The sequence below is a fragment of the Rhinopithecus roxellana genome, chromosome 19 (genome assembly GCF_007565055.1).
Source record: "Rhinopithecus roxellana isolate Shanxi Qingling chromosome 19, ASM756505v1, whole genome shotgun sequence".
Lineage (NCBI taxonomy): Eukaryota > Metazoa > Chordata > Mammalia > Primates > Cercopithecidae > Rhinopithecus > Rhinopithecus roxellana.
Genome location: NC_044567.1, coordinates 81035199 through 81051833, shown reverse-complemented (window position 1 = coordinate 81051833; position 16635 = coordinate 81035199). Strand labels below are relative to the sequence as shown.

General features: G+C 44.2%; 1 protein-coding gene and 1 non-coding gene across 4 annotated transcripts in view; both read right to left on the bottom strand.

Annotated features, from left to right (window-relative positions):
* Nucleotides 1-9654: 9654 nt before the first annotated feature.
* Nucleotides 9655-16635, bottom strand: part of NOL11 (nucleolar protein 11) — a 28189-nt gene continuing 21208 nt past the window's right edge. For all 3 annotated transcript variants that reach the window (XM_030923995.1, XM_010379973.2, XM_010379974.2), the window contains 4 exons: nucleotides 16086-16164; nucleotides 15477-15569; nucleotides 10273-10380; nucleotides 9655-10113 (listed from right to left, as the gene is read on the bottom strand). In XM_030923995.1, the coding sequence (XP_030779855.1) occupies nucleotides 9997-10113; nucleotides 10273-10380; nucleotides 15477-15569; nucleotides 16086-16164 (397 nt within the window). In that variant the 3' untranslated portion in view covers nucleotides 9655-9996. The remainder of the gene's footprint in view (nucleotides 10114-10272; nucleotides 10381-15476; nucleotides 15570-16085; nucleotides 16165-16635) is intronic.
* On the bottom strand, nucleotides 13395-13525 carry LOC115895043. The gene has a single exon (XR_004055248.1). It is a non-coding gene; the product is annotated as a small nucleolar RNA SNORA38 (small nucleolar RNA).

Here is a 16635-nt window from a genome sequence, read left to right as displayed (position 1 = left end):
AGACAGGGTCTCATTTTGTTGCCCAGGCTGGAGTCCAGTGCACAGCTCACTGCAGCCTTGACCTCCTCGGGCTCAGATGATCCTCCAATCTCAGCCTCCCGAGTAGCTGGGACTACAGGTTCACACCACCACATCAAGCTTATTATATATATTTGAGACGGAGTCTCACTCTGTTGTCCAGGCTGCAGTGCAGTGGCGCGATCTCGGCTCACCGCAAGCTCTGCCTCCCGGGTTCACGCCATTCTCCTGCCTCAGCCTCCCAAGTAGCTGGGACTACAGGTGCCCGCCACAACGCCTGGCTAATTTTTTTCTTTTCTCTTTTTAGCAGAGACAGGGTGTCACCATGTTAGCTAGGATGGTCTCAATCTCCTTCGTGATCCACCCACCTCAGCCTCCCAAAGTGCTGGTGTGTCCAGAATTGGTGGGTTCTTGGTCTCGCTGACTTCAAGAATGAAGCTGTGGATGCTCGTGGTGAGTTTTACAGTTCTTAAAGTTGGTAGTCCGAAGTTTGTTCCTTCAGATGTTCGGATGTGTCCACAGTTTCTTCCTTCTGGTGGGTTCGTGGTCTCACTGACTTCAGGAGTGAAGCTGCAGCTCTTTGCTGTGAGTGTTACAGCTCTTAAAGGCCACGTGTCTGGAGTTGTTCATTCTTCCCAGTGGGTTTGTGGTCTCACTGGCTTCAGGAGTGAAGCTGCAGACATTCGCGGTGAGTGTTACAGCTCATAAAGGTGGCGTGGACCCAGAGAGTGAGCAGCAGCAAGATTTATTGCAAAGAGTGAAAGAACAAAGCTTCCACAGCACCGAAAGGGACCCCAGCAGGTTGCCACTGGTTGTTTAGGGCAGCCTGCTTTTATTCCCTTATCTGGCCCCACCCACATCCTGCTGATTCGTCCATTTTACAGAGAGCTGATTGGTCCATTTTGACAGGGTACTGATTGGTGTGTTTATAATCCTTTAGCTAGACACAGAGTGCAAGACAGAAAAGTTCCCCATATCCCCACTAGATTAGCTAGATACAGAGCACTGATTGGTGCATTTACAATCCTTTAGCTAGACACAGAGTTCTCCAAGTCCCCACTAGGTTAGCTAGATACAGAGTCCTGATAGGTGCATTTACAAACCTTGAGCTAGACACAGAGTACTGATTGGTGTATTTACAAACCCTGAGCTAGACACAGTGCTGATTGGTGCGTTTACAATCCTTTAGCTAGACATAAAGTTTCTGCAAGTCTCCACTAGACTCAGGAGCCCAGCTGGCTTCAGCTAGTGGATCCCTCACTGGGCCGCAGGCGGAGCTGCCTGCCAGTCCCGTGACCTGCACCCGCAACTCTTCAGCTCTTGTGCCCTTGAAGGGACTGGGCCCCGTGGGGCAGGGGGTGGCATTCATTCCGGGAGGTTCCAGCCACGCAGGAGCCCACTGCGTGGGGGAGGCTCGGGCATGGCGGGCTGCAGGTCCTAAGCCCTGCCCCATGGGGAGGCAGCTGAGGCCCGGTGAGAATTCCAGCGCAGCGCCCGTGGGCTGGCACTGCTGGGGGACCTGGTTCACCCTCTGCAGCTGCTGGTCCGGGTGCTAAGCCCCTCACTGCCCTGGGCGGGCAGTGCCAGCCGGCCGCTCCGGGTGGACGGCCTGCAGAGCCCATGTCCAACTGGAACTCGCACTGGCCCGTGAGTGCTGCACGCAGCCCCAGTTCCCGCCAGCACATCTCCCTCCACACCTCCCTGCAAGCAGAGGGAGCCGGCTTCTGCCTCGGCCAGCCCAGAGAGGGGCTCCCACAGTGCCGTGAGGGGCTGAAGGGCTTCTCAAGTGCCTCCAGAGTGAACGCCGAGGCCGAGGAGGCGCTGGGGCTGAGGAGGGCTGTTAGCATGTTGTCTCCTCTCACTGGGATTACAGGCGTGAGCCACTGCGCCCGGCCAATTTTTGTATTTTTTGTAGAGACAGGTTTTCGCCACGTTGCCCAGGCTGGTCTCAAACTCCTGGGCTCAAGTGATCCGCCCGTCTCAGCCTCCCAAAGTGCTGGGATTACAGAAATCGGCCATGGTTTCATTAAAATATCTCTTTGGTCATAAAGAGCTCGAGCAGTAATGATCTAAAAAGTTGCCTGTAACCTTTTCTGTCATTCTATATAAAGGAAAACTATAGCAGAATTAAGGAAGACAAAACAAAACAAAACCAAAAAAACGAACAACAAAAAAACCAAACCATAGATTTGAGGCAAAAATGATCACAAAATCTGTACGAGAGACCAGCTAAGAAAACTCACCCCTTAAACATTTCCAGAACCACACCATCCGATAGCAAATGCAACCAAACACGGGCAATACGAGTATGTCTGAGAAATATATAGCATCAAGAATACGACAGAAGCCAGGCGCAGTGGCTCACGTCTGTAATCCCAGCACTTTGGGAGGCCAAGGTGGGCGGATCACTTGAGTATGGGAGTTCCAGATGAACTGGGTAACCTGGTGAAACCCCATTTCTACAAAAAAATACAAAAATTGGCCGGGCATTGTGGCACGCACCTGTAGTCCCAGCTACTCGGGAGGCTGAGGTAGGAGGGTCACCTGAGCCTAGGAGGTTGAGGCTGCCGTGAGCTGTACTTGCACCATTGCACTTCAGCCTGGGTGACAGAGGGAGACCATGTCTCAAAAAACAAAACAAAAAAACCTCAGAAAACACCCAGCCTGGCCAATACAGTGAAACCCCATCTCTACTAAAAATACAAAAATTAGCCAGGCGTGGTGGCACATGCCTGTAATCCCAGCTACTCAGGAGGCTGAGGCAGGAGAATTGCTTGAACCTGGGAGGCAGAGGTTGAAGTGGGCTGAGATTCTGCCACTGCACTCCAGCCTGGGCGATAAAGCGAGACCCCATCTTTAAAAAAAAAAAAAGAGAGAGAAAACAAACACCTCAGAAAACTCTACTACCTATTAAAGGTGTAGAGGCATTGCCAGAACTTTTGAAATCCTAGGGAATTAACCTACAATTCTTTTTTTTTTTTTTTTTTTTGAGAAGGAGTCTCGCTCTGTCACCCAGGCTGGAGTGCAGTGGCACCATCTCAGCTCACTGCAAGCTCCGCCTCCCCGGTTCACGCCATTCTCCTGCCTCAGCCTCCCGAGTAGCTGGGACTACAGGCGCCGCCACGTCGCCCGGCTAGTTTTTTGTATTTTTAGTAGAGACGGAATTTCACCATATTAGCCAGGATGGTCTGGATCTCCTGACCTCGTGATCCGCCCGTCTGGGCCTCCCAAAGTGCTGGGATTACAGGCTTGAGCCACCGCGCCCGGCCAACCTACAATTCTTGAAGCACAATCAATTTCAGCACACGCTTACCCCTAATATAAATAAATTGCTGTTAATTTTCATTTATGATATCCTGAAAGGTTTAAATAGCTTATTTAAAAATTTTACACTGCATTCCAAAGAAACCAGTTTCTTGTAAAGCCTCTAGGTCCAAATACCAATTTAGAAGAAATACAAATTCAGAACATAAAAAATGATACTCTGGAAAAATAATCAGCATAATCCAGACAGTAAAAATTCTACTGGACAAATTACCTGATTTCTTCAACAAGTGAATGCAAACAAGAAAAAAAGAAAAACAAGAGATGGTGAGGAAATCTATAGATTAAGTTCTGAGAGCTATCAACCAATCACTACAATGTGTAAATTTTGCTTGTAGTGATTCAAATAATTGGTGAAAATAAATAACTGAAATATTCAATGATGAAATGATTTGATATATAAAATAACATGGGAGGGGAAGTAGGGGTATAGATGAAACAGAACTGGAAAAATATTGGTAAGTCTAAGGCCGTGCTCGGTGGCTCACATCTGTAATCCCAGCACGCTGGGAGGCCGAGGCAGGCAGGTTACCTCGTCAGGAGTTTGACACCAGCCTGGCCAATATGACGAAACCCCATCTCTACTAAAAATACGAAAATTAGCTGGGTGTCATGGTGCACGCCTCTAATCCCAGCTACTTGAGAGGCTGAGGTTGGAGAATCGCTTGAACCCAGGAGGTGGAGGTTGCAATAAGCTGAGATCACGCCGCTGTACGTACCCTAGCCTGGGTTACAAACTGAGAACCCATCTCAAAAAAAAAAAAAGAAAAAAAATAAGGTTAACTGTTGAAGCTGCGCGAAATGTATAGTATTTGTTTTTTTTGTTTGTTTTTTTGTTTTTTTTGAGACAGAGTCTAGCTCTGTCGCCCAGGCTGGAGTGCAGTGGCCGGATCTCAGCTCACTGCAAGCTCCGCCTCCCGGGTTTACGCCATTCTCCTGCCTCAGCCTCCCGAGTAGCTGGGACTACAGGCGCCCGCCACCTCGCCCGGCTAGTTTTTTGTATTTTTTAGTAGAGACGGGATTTCACCGTGTTAGCCAGGATGGTCTCGAACTCCTGACCTCGTGATCCGCCCGTCTCGGCCTCCCAAAGTGCTGGGATTACAGGCTTGAGCCACCGCGCCCGGCCTAGTATTTGTTAAACTCTTTTTTTGTTGTTGTTGTTTGGAGTTGTCCATAATAAAAAGAAAAAAAAAAGGAGGAGCCTATACAAGTTTAAAATTTATAGAGTCTCTGTGAGCTGAAATTTTGTTGACTTTTGCAGTTTTGTGTTTGTATCCACCTTTCTTAGGTTTATTATACTATTTTTTTGTACATGTCTTTTTGTGAAAGAGGCAATGCATAAATAAATTAAAAGCCTTAAACCAAAGCTAACAGAAGACTTAAACTTCCTGATTTTCCTAAGGGAATCATGCACTAAACTTGAAAATGGTGCAAATTTAATTCTGTACAGTATGCTGTTGCATATTATGTGCTATTGTCCAACCCAGTAATGCAAAGTACAGAAATGGTGCATGTGGTCTGTGCAAATCCAAGAACATTTTGTTCAAGTTTATTGTACTCCCAAGTTAATCTTATTTTATTGAGATAGCGTCTCACTTTGTTGCCCAGGCTGGAGTATAGTGGCACCATCTCAGCTCACTGCAAACTCTGCTTCCCGGGCTCAAGCAATTCTTGTGGCTCAGCCTCCTGAGTAGCTGGGACTACAGGCATGTGCCACCATACCCAGCTATTTTTTGTATTTTTTGTAGAGATGGAGTTTTCCCATGTTGGCCAGGCTGGCCTTGAATTTCTGGCCTCAAGTGATCTGCCTGCCTCGGCCTTCCCAAGAGCTGGGATTACAGGCATAAGCCACTACGCTAGCCCAAATTTACTTTAGTTCTTTCCTTTTTTTTTTTTTTTTTTTTTTGAGACAGGGTCTTGCTTTGTTACCCAGGCTGGAGTACAGTGGCACAAACATGGCTTACTATAGCCTCAACCTCCCGGGCTCAAACGATTGTCTCACGTCAGCCCAAGTAGCTGGGACTACAGGCACGCACCAACACAACCAGCTAATTTTTTAATTTTTGTAAAGACAAGGTCTCCCCGTGTTACCCGACTACTGTGGTAGTTACATTTCCCGAGCTTAAGTGATCTGGCTGCCTCAGCCTCCCAAAGTGCTTGGATTACAGGCATGAGCCACTGTGGCCGGTTGGTCCAAATTCATTCTGAAGTCGTATAAAACATCTGTATATTAACTATACCTTACCTGGTATATAACCAGAAGACATAGATGCTGTCAGCTCTGTGGTCTGAACATATCAAACAAAGCATAACAAATTTGGCACTGACAACCCAAAGCATATGAATTCATCCAGAGATGAAAAGTAGCCAAGGATAATTAGGTTCACATGAAATTAAATTTAGACAAGAATTTCAATTTGTCAATTTACAGGGATTATGCCAATTTAGGAAATTGTAATTACCTCTCATATAGAGCCTCCCCATCCTGGTATTTGTGTTTCTAGGAGAGTAAATCAGTGTCAGTTGCTTGGCAAGTATGGAATTAGAGGAAAGATACTTCCAAGAAAAAAGAATTTCATTTTGGCAACAATGTGCGACTACCAGAAAGATTCCCTCCTCCTTCCTTCAGCTATGAAAGACATTACTGGGACAACTGTGGAAATCAGAATACAGACTGTAATCACTCTAGAGAACAGTACTCCATTAATACAATTTTTCTGAATTTGATCGTTGTATTGTGGTCATGCAGAAGATGCCCTTGTTTTAGAGGATTAAGCTGAAGTATTTATGGGATTAAGCTGAAGTGTCTGGATGTCTGCAAATAACTCTCCAATGGTTTAGGAATGAAAGAAAAAATATAGAGATTAGCAAAGCAAACATGATAAACTGTTACCAGTTGGTAAATTTAGATGAAGGGTATATGGGTGTTCATTGTTTTCTCTTGCAATTTTTTAAAAAATTGAAACTGTTCAAAAAAGAAATGGACATATGATCCAGAATGAACTCAACCAAAATGATGTCACCAACATTTACAAAGAAGGCTAAGGAGGCAAAAAGCAAGTTTAAGTGTCGCATCTTAAGTAGTAATAACCCGTTAGCCCACATTTCCTTCGGAAAACAGATAAGGTTCGTGACAGGAAGTCATTTTCTTTTTTTTTTTTTTTTCTTTGAGACAGAGTTTTGCTCTTTTCGCCCAGGCTGGAGTACAACGGCACAATCTTGGCTTACTGCAACCTCCACCTCCTGGGTTAAATGATTCTCCTGCCTGAGCCTCCCAAGTAACTGGGATTACAGGCACACGCCACCAGGCCCAGCTAATTTTTGCATCTTTAGTAGAGACAGGGTTTCACCATGTTGGCCAAGCTGGTCTCGAACTCATGACCTCAAGTAATCTGCCCCCTTCAGGCTCCCAAAGTGCTGGGATTATAGCAGTGAGGCAGCAGGCCCAGTCAAAAGTCAGTTTCTAGATGGAACTTCAGTTTAAAGAACAATTCTTTTATTGTTATATAGATGTAGTATATATTATATAATCAGAAATAAATCTGAGATATAGTGTTATATGGCCTAGAGGAAGAAGACACACTGCCTATATATGATGAACATAGAGATGATTTACTTTCCAAGAAAAGGAACTATAGCAAACTTTCAGAATTTTACCCTGTACTTAGATAAAAATCTATTATTCAGGGCCGGGCGCGGTGGCTCAAGCCTGTAATCCCAGCACTTTGGGAGGCCGAGACGGGCGGATCACGAGGTCACAAGATCAAGACCATCCTGGCTAACACGGTGAAACTCCGTCTCTACTAAAAAATACAAAAAGCTAGCCGGGCGAGGTGGCTGGCGCCTGTAGTCCCAGCTACTCGGGAGGCTGAGGCAGGAGAATGGCGTGAACCCGGAAGGCGGAGCTTGCAGTGAGCTGAGATCCGGCCACTGCACTCCAGCCTGGGCGACACAGTGAGACTCCGTCTTAAAAAAAAAAAAAATCTATTATTCAAAGGCTTTAATCACTAACCATTTACTGAACACCTGTTATGTCCCAGTGGTCCTGGGCTTGGTCCTTGCCTTGAAGAACAGCCTATCAGAGTCTCTGCGTATCTTTTCAAAATCCTAGTTTAATTTTAGTAATTTAGATCACAGGTAACCTAGAAATAATTTACAACTACTATTTAAAGGCAATTATGCCCAGGTGCAGTGGCTCACGCCTGTAATCCCAGCACTTTGGGAGGCTGAGGCGGGTGGATCACTTTAGGCCAGGAGTTCGAGACCAGCGTGGCCAACATGGGGAAACACTGTCTCTACTAAAAATACAAAAATTAGCTGGGCGTGGTGGCGCGTGCCTGTAATCCCAGTTACTTGGGAGGCTGAGGCATGAGAATCACTTAAACCTGGGAAGCAGAGGTTGCAGTGAGTCGAGACTGTGCCACTGTACTCCAGTCTGGGCGAGAGAGTGAGGCTCTATCTCAAAAATAAAATGAAATAAAGGCAGTTACAATTTTCCACTTCAGTTAAAATGGCATATAATTCTGTAAGCCATAATATAGTGTATAGTCTTGTTTGTGGTAGTTACATTTCGTCAAGTATCTGATTTGTTATCACATAAGTTATTTTTCAACGGAGAAGCCAGTCTTTAAGTACACAATCAAATCAAAGGTCAGGAAGAGTAAAATGTCAATCTGTGAACTGACTGCCTCTGCATTTCAGTTGTTTATCTTCTTTTTACTGGCTTAGAGTTCACAGATCAATGAGACTTGTCTCTTTAATTATGAGTTCTTAGATATAAAATAAGAATCCACTACACTAAAGCTCAATATTCTTATAAAGAAAAGCTTAGGAACTCATGTTATATCTGGATGTCTGCAAATAATTCTTAAATGGTTCAGCAAAAAAAGATAAAAAGCGGGGGCCGGGCATGGTGGCTCACGCCTGTAATCCCAGCACTTTGGGAGGCCAAGGAGGGCAGATCACCTGAGGTCAGGAGTTCTAGGCCAGCATGGCCAACATGGTGAAACCCTGTCTCTACTAAAAATACAAACATTAGCCGCATGCCTATAATTCCAGCTACTCGGGAGGCTGAGGCAAGAAAATTCCTTGAACCTGGCAGGCGGAGGTTGCAGTGAGCCAAGATCAAGCCACTGCACTCCCAGCCTGGGAGACAGAGCAAGGCTCCATCTCAAAAAAAAAAATAAGTAAATAAATAAAAAGGGGATATGCACCATGGAGACCGTATTTTTCATTTCTGCTGAGTACTGTGTTACCGCTGAGCAAAAGGTCCCACTACATAAAGTGATTTTTTTTTTTTTTTTGAGACAAGAGTTTCACTCTTGTTGCCCAGGCTGGATGGAGTACAATGGTGCGATCTCAGCTCACCACAACCTCCGCCTCCCAGGTTCAAGCGATTCTCCTGCCTCAGCCTCCCAAATAGCCGGGATTATAGGGATGCACCACCACACCCTGCTAATTTTTTTGTATTTTAGTAGAGACGGGGTTTCTCTATGTTGGTCAGGCTGGTCTCGAACTTCTGACCTCTGGTGATCCGTCCGCCTCAGCCTCCCAAAGTGCTGGGATTACAGGCGTGAGCCACTGCACCCGGCCAATTTTTTTCTTTTTTTTTGACACAGGGTTTTACTCTGTCATCCAGACTGGAGTGCAGTGGTACAATCTTGGCTCATTGTAACCTCCACCTCCCGGGTTCAAGTGAGTCTCCCATCTCAACCTCCTGAATAGCTGAGACTATAGGCACACACCACCATGCCTAGCTAATTTTCATATTTTTTGGTAGAGATGGGATTTCACCATGTTGCCCAAGCTGGTCTTGAACTCCTAACCCGAAGTAATCTGCCCGCTTCGGCCTCCCAAAGTGCTTGGAATACAGGTGTGAGCCACTGTGCCCAGCTGAGAATGTCATCATTAATAGAGACTTTACCCTGTTCCATTGGGGTTTCTTTTCATTAAGGCCTACTGAGATTAAAAATGATGGAGGAGAACCTGTTCATTAACGGCCACATGTGTGACTAAAGTTTACATACAGTGCCTGACCTAAAACGCAGCCTTTCACTACTGCAAGGTAAATTCAGCCGTCTCGATTCTTTCTGTAAAGCTGGGCTGTAGAACCACACTTGAAGTTTTCATTTGTCCTAAAGGACAGGGGAGATGGCAGGAGGCAAGCATGTGCCTGTGTGAGGACCCCTCTCTGCCTGCTTGTGACAGACGAGGTCCCTGCAGAAGACACACTGCAAATGTGTGAAAGATGAGCTGTGGAACAAATGAGCAGGGGCAGTTTCTGACTCTGATAAAACTACATTCTTGCTAGAATCACTGCTTCAATGGTTGTTTTTTATTAAAAGAAAAGCAATTCAAAACACATAAGAAATTAGACTTTTATCAATACACAAATAATTTTACTTAAAATCAACCCAGTTACATATTTTTAAAAAATTGCAGAACCTCTCCGCACCAATGTCCACAACCTAGAATAGGTTCGTGTGAAACCTGTGGTCCTACCCTGGAGCATCAGTAAGTGATGGTCCAGGTACTCACTGACACATTTCTCTTGACACCGAGATGGTCGCAAACAAAACACCGTTCTTGCCTGGATGAAGCAAGAGTTCACATAAAAGAGCTTTATAAAATGTCTATGAAGGAGAGTTGGTAATATCAGAAGAGCTCCAGCACTTCAATTGAATATAATCCTCTATTATTCTTTTCTTGATTTAATTTCTGTAGCTCCCGAAAACTTACTTCAATCTTGTTGAGCTCAGAATAAACAGATATCTAAAGAAAAAAGTTTCAGAGTTAACTTTTACCATAATGTCTACATAGAAACAAATCTTCCATGACTATTAGTAAGTAAGGACAAATTTTAAGAATAAATTGTAATTCAGGTGATACTTGGATACAAATAAAATCAGTGTATATCAAATAATCACAAACCTGAGATTTTACAAGCTTGTAAAGATTTATCAGTAGCCTCTTTGCTTCTGGCATCATTACAACAACAGTAAAATTTGCATCCAGAAGTAGACATATCCAATCCATAATCTGAAGATGAATAGGAAAAGGAAAGTTAAGATTTTAAATTTAACTTCAGGTTAATTCACTTTACCAAGTCCATAAATATATCAAACAGTTATGAGAAAAATAAGTCTTTATAAATAAAATCTAAACATTTTAGTTTAGAGATGGAGGAATTTCTACGAAATATAAAAAGGCTCATTTCTGGCTTTTAAAACATCTATTTTAATTAAAAAAATATTTTAGAGATGGGATCTTGCTATGTCACCCAGGCTGGAGTAGGAATGCAGTAGCACAACTCATAGTTCACTGGAGTCCCCAAACACCTGGGCTGAAGTGATCTCCTGCCTCAGCCTCCCAGAGTAGCTGCAATCATCCAGAGCTGCTGGGATTACAGACGCACCACAATACCCGCCTAATTTTTAACAATTTTTGTAGAGATGGGGTTTTGCCTTATTGCCAAGATGGTCTTGAACTCCAGGCCTCAAGGAATCCTCCAACCTCAGCTTCCCAAAGTGCTAAGATTACAGGCTTGAGAAACCGCGCCCGGCCAGTTGCCTTTTTATTTTTAAAAATTTTAGTTTTTAGTTTCGATAATTTTCAGTTACAAAACAAAATAACCACTCATCTTCTATTCTGCAAGATACATTTTTCCCCAAGGACAAGGTGTTGTGTATTATAGATGAGCTACCATAAACTAGAATGATTACTAAGCATTTATAAAAGTTTCTTGTGTAGTCCTACATCTTCCAATGGTGTAGTTAACGTGCAAATATCAAAGCACCCAGGAAACTGGTTATCCATTTGGGAGGGGGAGCTGGTCCCTATGGAACTCCTTATGCCAGATTAAATTCTATATGTATCAAAGAGCTAAACATAAGAAATAAAACCATGTAGTAGGGAAAGCTGGTGACTATTTTCATAATCTTAAAGTGGGAAGGGCCTTAAACATAACATAAGCCATAAAGAAGTCATAGAGGAAAAGTTTAATTAATTTTAATAGCATGCAAAAGTGTCTGTCAAAAATTATACTAGAGAATAAAAGGACAAATAACTTACAATGCATTTGATAGAAAAAGGCTAATTTCCTTAATATAAAAGGAACTTTTTATAAACCAAAAGACAGGAAATGCAATAAATGTATGGACAAAGAACCTGACTAGGCGATTCACAAAAACAAATATAAATGGACAAGAAATGGTTCCCTTCTCTCATTATCAAAGAAATGCAAATTAAAATGAGGTAACACCTGTTACCCATCTGATTGGCAAAGAGTAAGTTTGACAAAACTGGGTGTCAGTAAGAATGTGAGAAAGAATGCTTCAGACCTTGCTGGTGGTAGCTGTCACAACTCTTCAGAAAGTCTGGCATTTTGAAAACTAAAAATACATGTACCATTTCATCCAATAATTTATCTTGTGGGAATTTATTCAACAGGCATTCTCATAAATATACAAGAATATCTGCATAAAGATGCCCACTGAAGATTTACGACAGCAAAAAATGGTAAACAACTTAAATGTCCATCAATAGAGGAATGATAGCTACATTAATTTATATTTGTAAAATGAAATAGTATGCATTGGTTAAAAGGAATGAGGCAGATGTATGTCTACTGGTCCAAGAAATGTCTGATACAGTGCTGAGTGGGCTGGGTGCAGTGCCTCACACCTGTAATTCCAGCACTTTGCAAGGCTGAGGCGGGTGGATCATCTTGAGATTGGGAGATCGAGACCAGCCTGGCCAACATGGTGAAATTCTGTCTCTACTAAAAGCACAAAAACTAGCCAGGCGTGGTGGTAGGGGCCTATAATCCCAGCTACTCAGGAGGCTGAGGCAGGGGAATTGCTTGAACCTGGGAGGCAGAGATTGCAGTAAGCCGAGATCACACCACTGCACTCCAGCCTGGGCGACAGAGCAAGGCTCTGTCTCAAAAAAAAAAAAAAAAAAAAAAAAAGGCCAGGCGCGGTGGCTCATGCCTGTAATCCAGCACTTTGGGAGGCTGAGGCAGGCGGATCACGAGGTCAGGAGATTGAGACCATCCTGGCTAACATGGTGAAACCCCGTCTCTACTAAAAATGCAAAAAATTAGCCGGGCGTGGTGGCGGGCGCCTGTAGTCCCAGCTACTTGGGAGGCTGAGGCAGGAGAATGGCGGGAACCTGGGACGCGGAGCTTGCAGTGAACCGAGATCACGCCACTGCACTCCAGACTGGGCAACTGAGCAAGACTCTGTCTCAAAAAAAAAAAAAAAAAAACTACTTAAAAATTTAACTTATTTTTAGGCCAAGTAAGTGTCTCATGCCTATAATCCATATGCTTTGGGAGGCCAAGGCCAAGGCAGGAAAATCACTTAAGCCCAGCAGTTTGAGACCAGCCTGGGCAACACAGGAAGTCCCTGTCTCTACAAGAAAATATAAAATAAAAAAATTGTATTTTGGCCAGGCATGGTGGCTTACACCTGTAATCCTAGCACTTTGGGAGGCTGAGATGGGCAGATCACTTGAGGTCAGGAGTTTGAGATGAGCCTCGTCAATATGGTAAAACCCCATCTCTACTAGAAACACAAAAATTAGCCGAGCGTGGTGGTGCATGCCTGTAATCCCAGCTACTTGGGAGGCTGAGGCAGGAGAATCGCTTGAACCCGGGAGGCTGAGGCAGGAGAATCGCTTGAACCCGGGAGGCAGAGGTTGCAGTGAGCTGAGACTGTGCCACTGCATTCTAGCCTGAGAGACACAGCAAGACTCCATCTCAAAAAAAGAAAAAAAATTGTATTTTCCTGTGGTGTGGTGGCATGCACCTGCAGTCCCAACTACTTGGGAGGCTAAGCGGGGAGGACTGCTTCAGGGCAGGATTCATGTCTGCACCAAACTATGATTCCCACTGCACTCCAGTGTGGTTGACTGAGTGAGATCTTGCCTTCTTGAAAAGGAAAAAAGAAAAAATTATTTTTTAAATGAAGAAGAGCCAATTTAAGTGTTTAAAAATCCTTTGTTAGAATAACATATTACCAAACCAAAACAATTTATTGTTTTTACTGCTTCTATGTGGGAAGGTTGATCTTGAGCCTGCGGGGAGCAAGCTGGCCCCAGATTTTTCCAAGTCCACATTTCTTTGCCTCCAATTCTTACATGTCCAAAGACAAGCAACTATAGACATGCCTTTGTAGGAGGGTAAATACATTATTTTTAAATGTTTCTTATTTTTTTTTTTTTGAGACGGAGTTTCACTCTTGTCGCCCAGGTTGGAGTGCAGTGGTGCCATCTGGGCTCACCGCAAGCTCTGTCTCTTGGGTTCAAGTGATTCTCCTGCCTCAGCCTCCCACGTAGCTGGGATTACAGGCATTCACCACCACACCCGGCTAATTTTGTATTTTTAGTAGAGACGGGGTGTCTCCATGTTGGTCAGGCTAGTCTCTAACTCCTGACCTCAGGTGATCCGCCCACCTCGGCTTCTCAGTGTTGTGATTAAAGGTGTGAGCCACTGCGCCCAGCGTAAGTTTTTTTTTCTGAGACAGAGTCTCACTCTGTCCCCAGGGTTGGAGTGTAGTAGCACAATCTTGGCTCACTGCAACCTCTGCCTCCCTACTTCAAACGATTCTCCTGCCTCAGCTTCCCAAATAGCTGGGACTACCAGTGCTTGCCACCACGCCCAGCTAATTTTTGTATTTTTAGCAGAGACGGGGTTTCACCATGTTGGCCAAAATGGTGTCAATCCCTTGACCTCGTGATCCGCCCACCTCGGCCTCCCAAAGTGCTGGGATTACAAGCATGAGCCACCGCGCCTGGCCTATAAGTATTATTATTATTATTTTCTTTTTTGAGACAGAGTCTTGCTCTGTAGCCCAGGCTGGAGTGCAGTGGCGTGATCTCGGCTCACTGCAAACTCCGCCTCCCGGGTTCACACCATTCCTGCCTCAGCCTCCCGAGTAGCTGGGACTACAGGCACCCGCCACCATGCCTGGCTAATTTTTGTGTTTTTAGTAGAGACGGGGTTTCACCGTGTTAGCCAGGATGGTCTTGATCTCTTGACCTTGTGATCCACCTGCCTCGTCCTCCCAAAGTGCTAGGATTACAGGCGTGAGCCACCGCGCCTGGCCAGTATTATTTTTAAAGAGGGACTACCATGGGATTCTCTGGGAATATTTTTTCACTAACCTTTATTCTCTTATTCCTTTTTTTTTTTTTTTGAGATGGAGTTTTGCTCTTGTTGCCCAGACTGGAGTGCAGTGGCACGATCTCGGCTCACTGCAACCTCCACCTCCTGGGTTCAAGCAGTTCTCCTGCCTCAGCCTCCCAAGTATCTGGGATTATAGGCATGCATTACCATGCCTGGCTGATTCTGTGTTTTAAGTAGAGATGGGGTTTCACCATGTTGGCCCAGCTGGTCTCAAACTCCTGACCTCAAGTAATCCTCCTGCCTCGGCCTCCCAAAGTGCTGGGATTACAGGCGTGAGTCACCAGGCCCTGCCTATTCTTAGTCTTAACAGATTATTAAGGGGGCAACTTATATGATCAGCTCCTTCCTGTTGTCTCCCATCAAGGCTAAGGAAATTCTTGGAAAAGGGTCATAATGAAGAATCAGGAATTTAAGATAAATTGTAATTCTGTGGTGTAGAATTATGGATCCAGAAATCTATTAAATGAGAGACTCCCCATTTCTAACTGCAGTGGTTTAGTTTTATGAAGGAAGAGATTCTTTTTTTTTTTTTTTTTTGAGGCGGAGTCTCGCTCTGTCGCCCAGACTGGAGTGCAGTGGCCAGATCTCAGCTCACTGCAAGCTCCGCCTCCCGGGTTTACGCCATTCTCCTGCCTCAGCCTCTCGAGTAGCTGGGACTACAGGCGCCCGCCACCTTGCCCGGCTAGTTTTTGTATTTTTAGTAGAGACGGGGTTTCACCGTGTTAGCCAGGATGGTCTCGATCTCCTGACCTCGTGATCCGCCCGTCTCGGCCTCCCAAAGTGCTGGGATTACAGGCTTGAGCCACCGCGCCCGGCCTGGGAAGAGATTCTTATGGCCTAGGAAACAAGAATAAGTCAGCTCTTGAATGCAGGTGCTGACCTTGAATACAACTTTTTTTTACACATTTTTCCCAGCACCAAATCAAAGTAAAAAAAAAAATCTTACCTGGTTCAAGGTAGGTGGGTGTATTCCAGGAAGAGTCATAGTAGCATTTTCGCTACACTTCAGATACAGGAAATACAAATACTTGAGAAACAGCTGGGTGGAAAAAAAATGGACAATTTATCACTTTGATAGAAAAAATTTATCTTCTTATATAAACCCATCACGAAGACTGAAAAAAATGTTCAATTTAACTATACATCAAACAAATACGGCAGACATCTGGAGACACAAAAATGAGTAAAATGCAGTTCCTCCCATTAATGAGGAGTTCATCTGGTTTAGGGGTAGTGGTGGTGATGAGCTCATTGTTTGTTAATAAAAGGTAGAGAAGAGAGAACCCTTCTCTCAGCAATTCTTTTTAGTGTTTATTCATGTATAACTTAGGAAGCTTAACTTGGCCTTCAAGTTTGGCACAAGGAATATGCCATGGTCTATCACCCTAGAATCGCTCGAGTTTTCTCAGCACAATTTTTTGCCATGAGAGCTGGGCAACCTCTTATTCACATGAAAGAATCTGATAACCTTTAGAATGCCCTGACAGCTGGTTAGAGTTAAATAGCAAAATTTAAACCAGAAGTAAAATTCTATACAACTTGTATGAACACTTACTGTGATATGCTGTGCTGGGATGTCTTTCAAATGAGGCAGAAGAAATGTTTCGCTATATGCTGAATGAAGAATTGCATTACTTAGGACTAAAGGAAAATCTTACTTCAATAAATAGAAGCTATTCTATTGAACTTATGAGTAACTTCCTTCCTCAATGTTAGTTTTCTAAATTTATACAAAAGTTTTACGTCTCTAGAAGAGCTCTATGGCCAAACACTCTCCTAATCATTGGAGATCATGTGGAATACTTTAATTGGTATTTATGCAGAATACTGATCTTCAGAATTGATAGAGCTTCTGTGTTAGCATAGCTGCTGCTGCTGCTGCTTTTTTTAAAACTGATGTAGAGATGGGGGTCTAGCCATGTTGCCCAGTCTGGTCTCAGACTCCTGGGCTCAGACAATCCTCCCACCTCGGCCTCCCAAAGTGGTGGGACTACAGGCATGAGCCACCATGCCCGGCCTAGTTAAATTAAACAGGTTTAAGTAAACCTTACTTAATGTAGCATTGAACATAATCTATTTTCAAACAGAAACAAAACACAATTGGA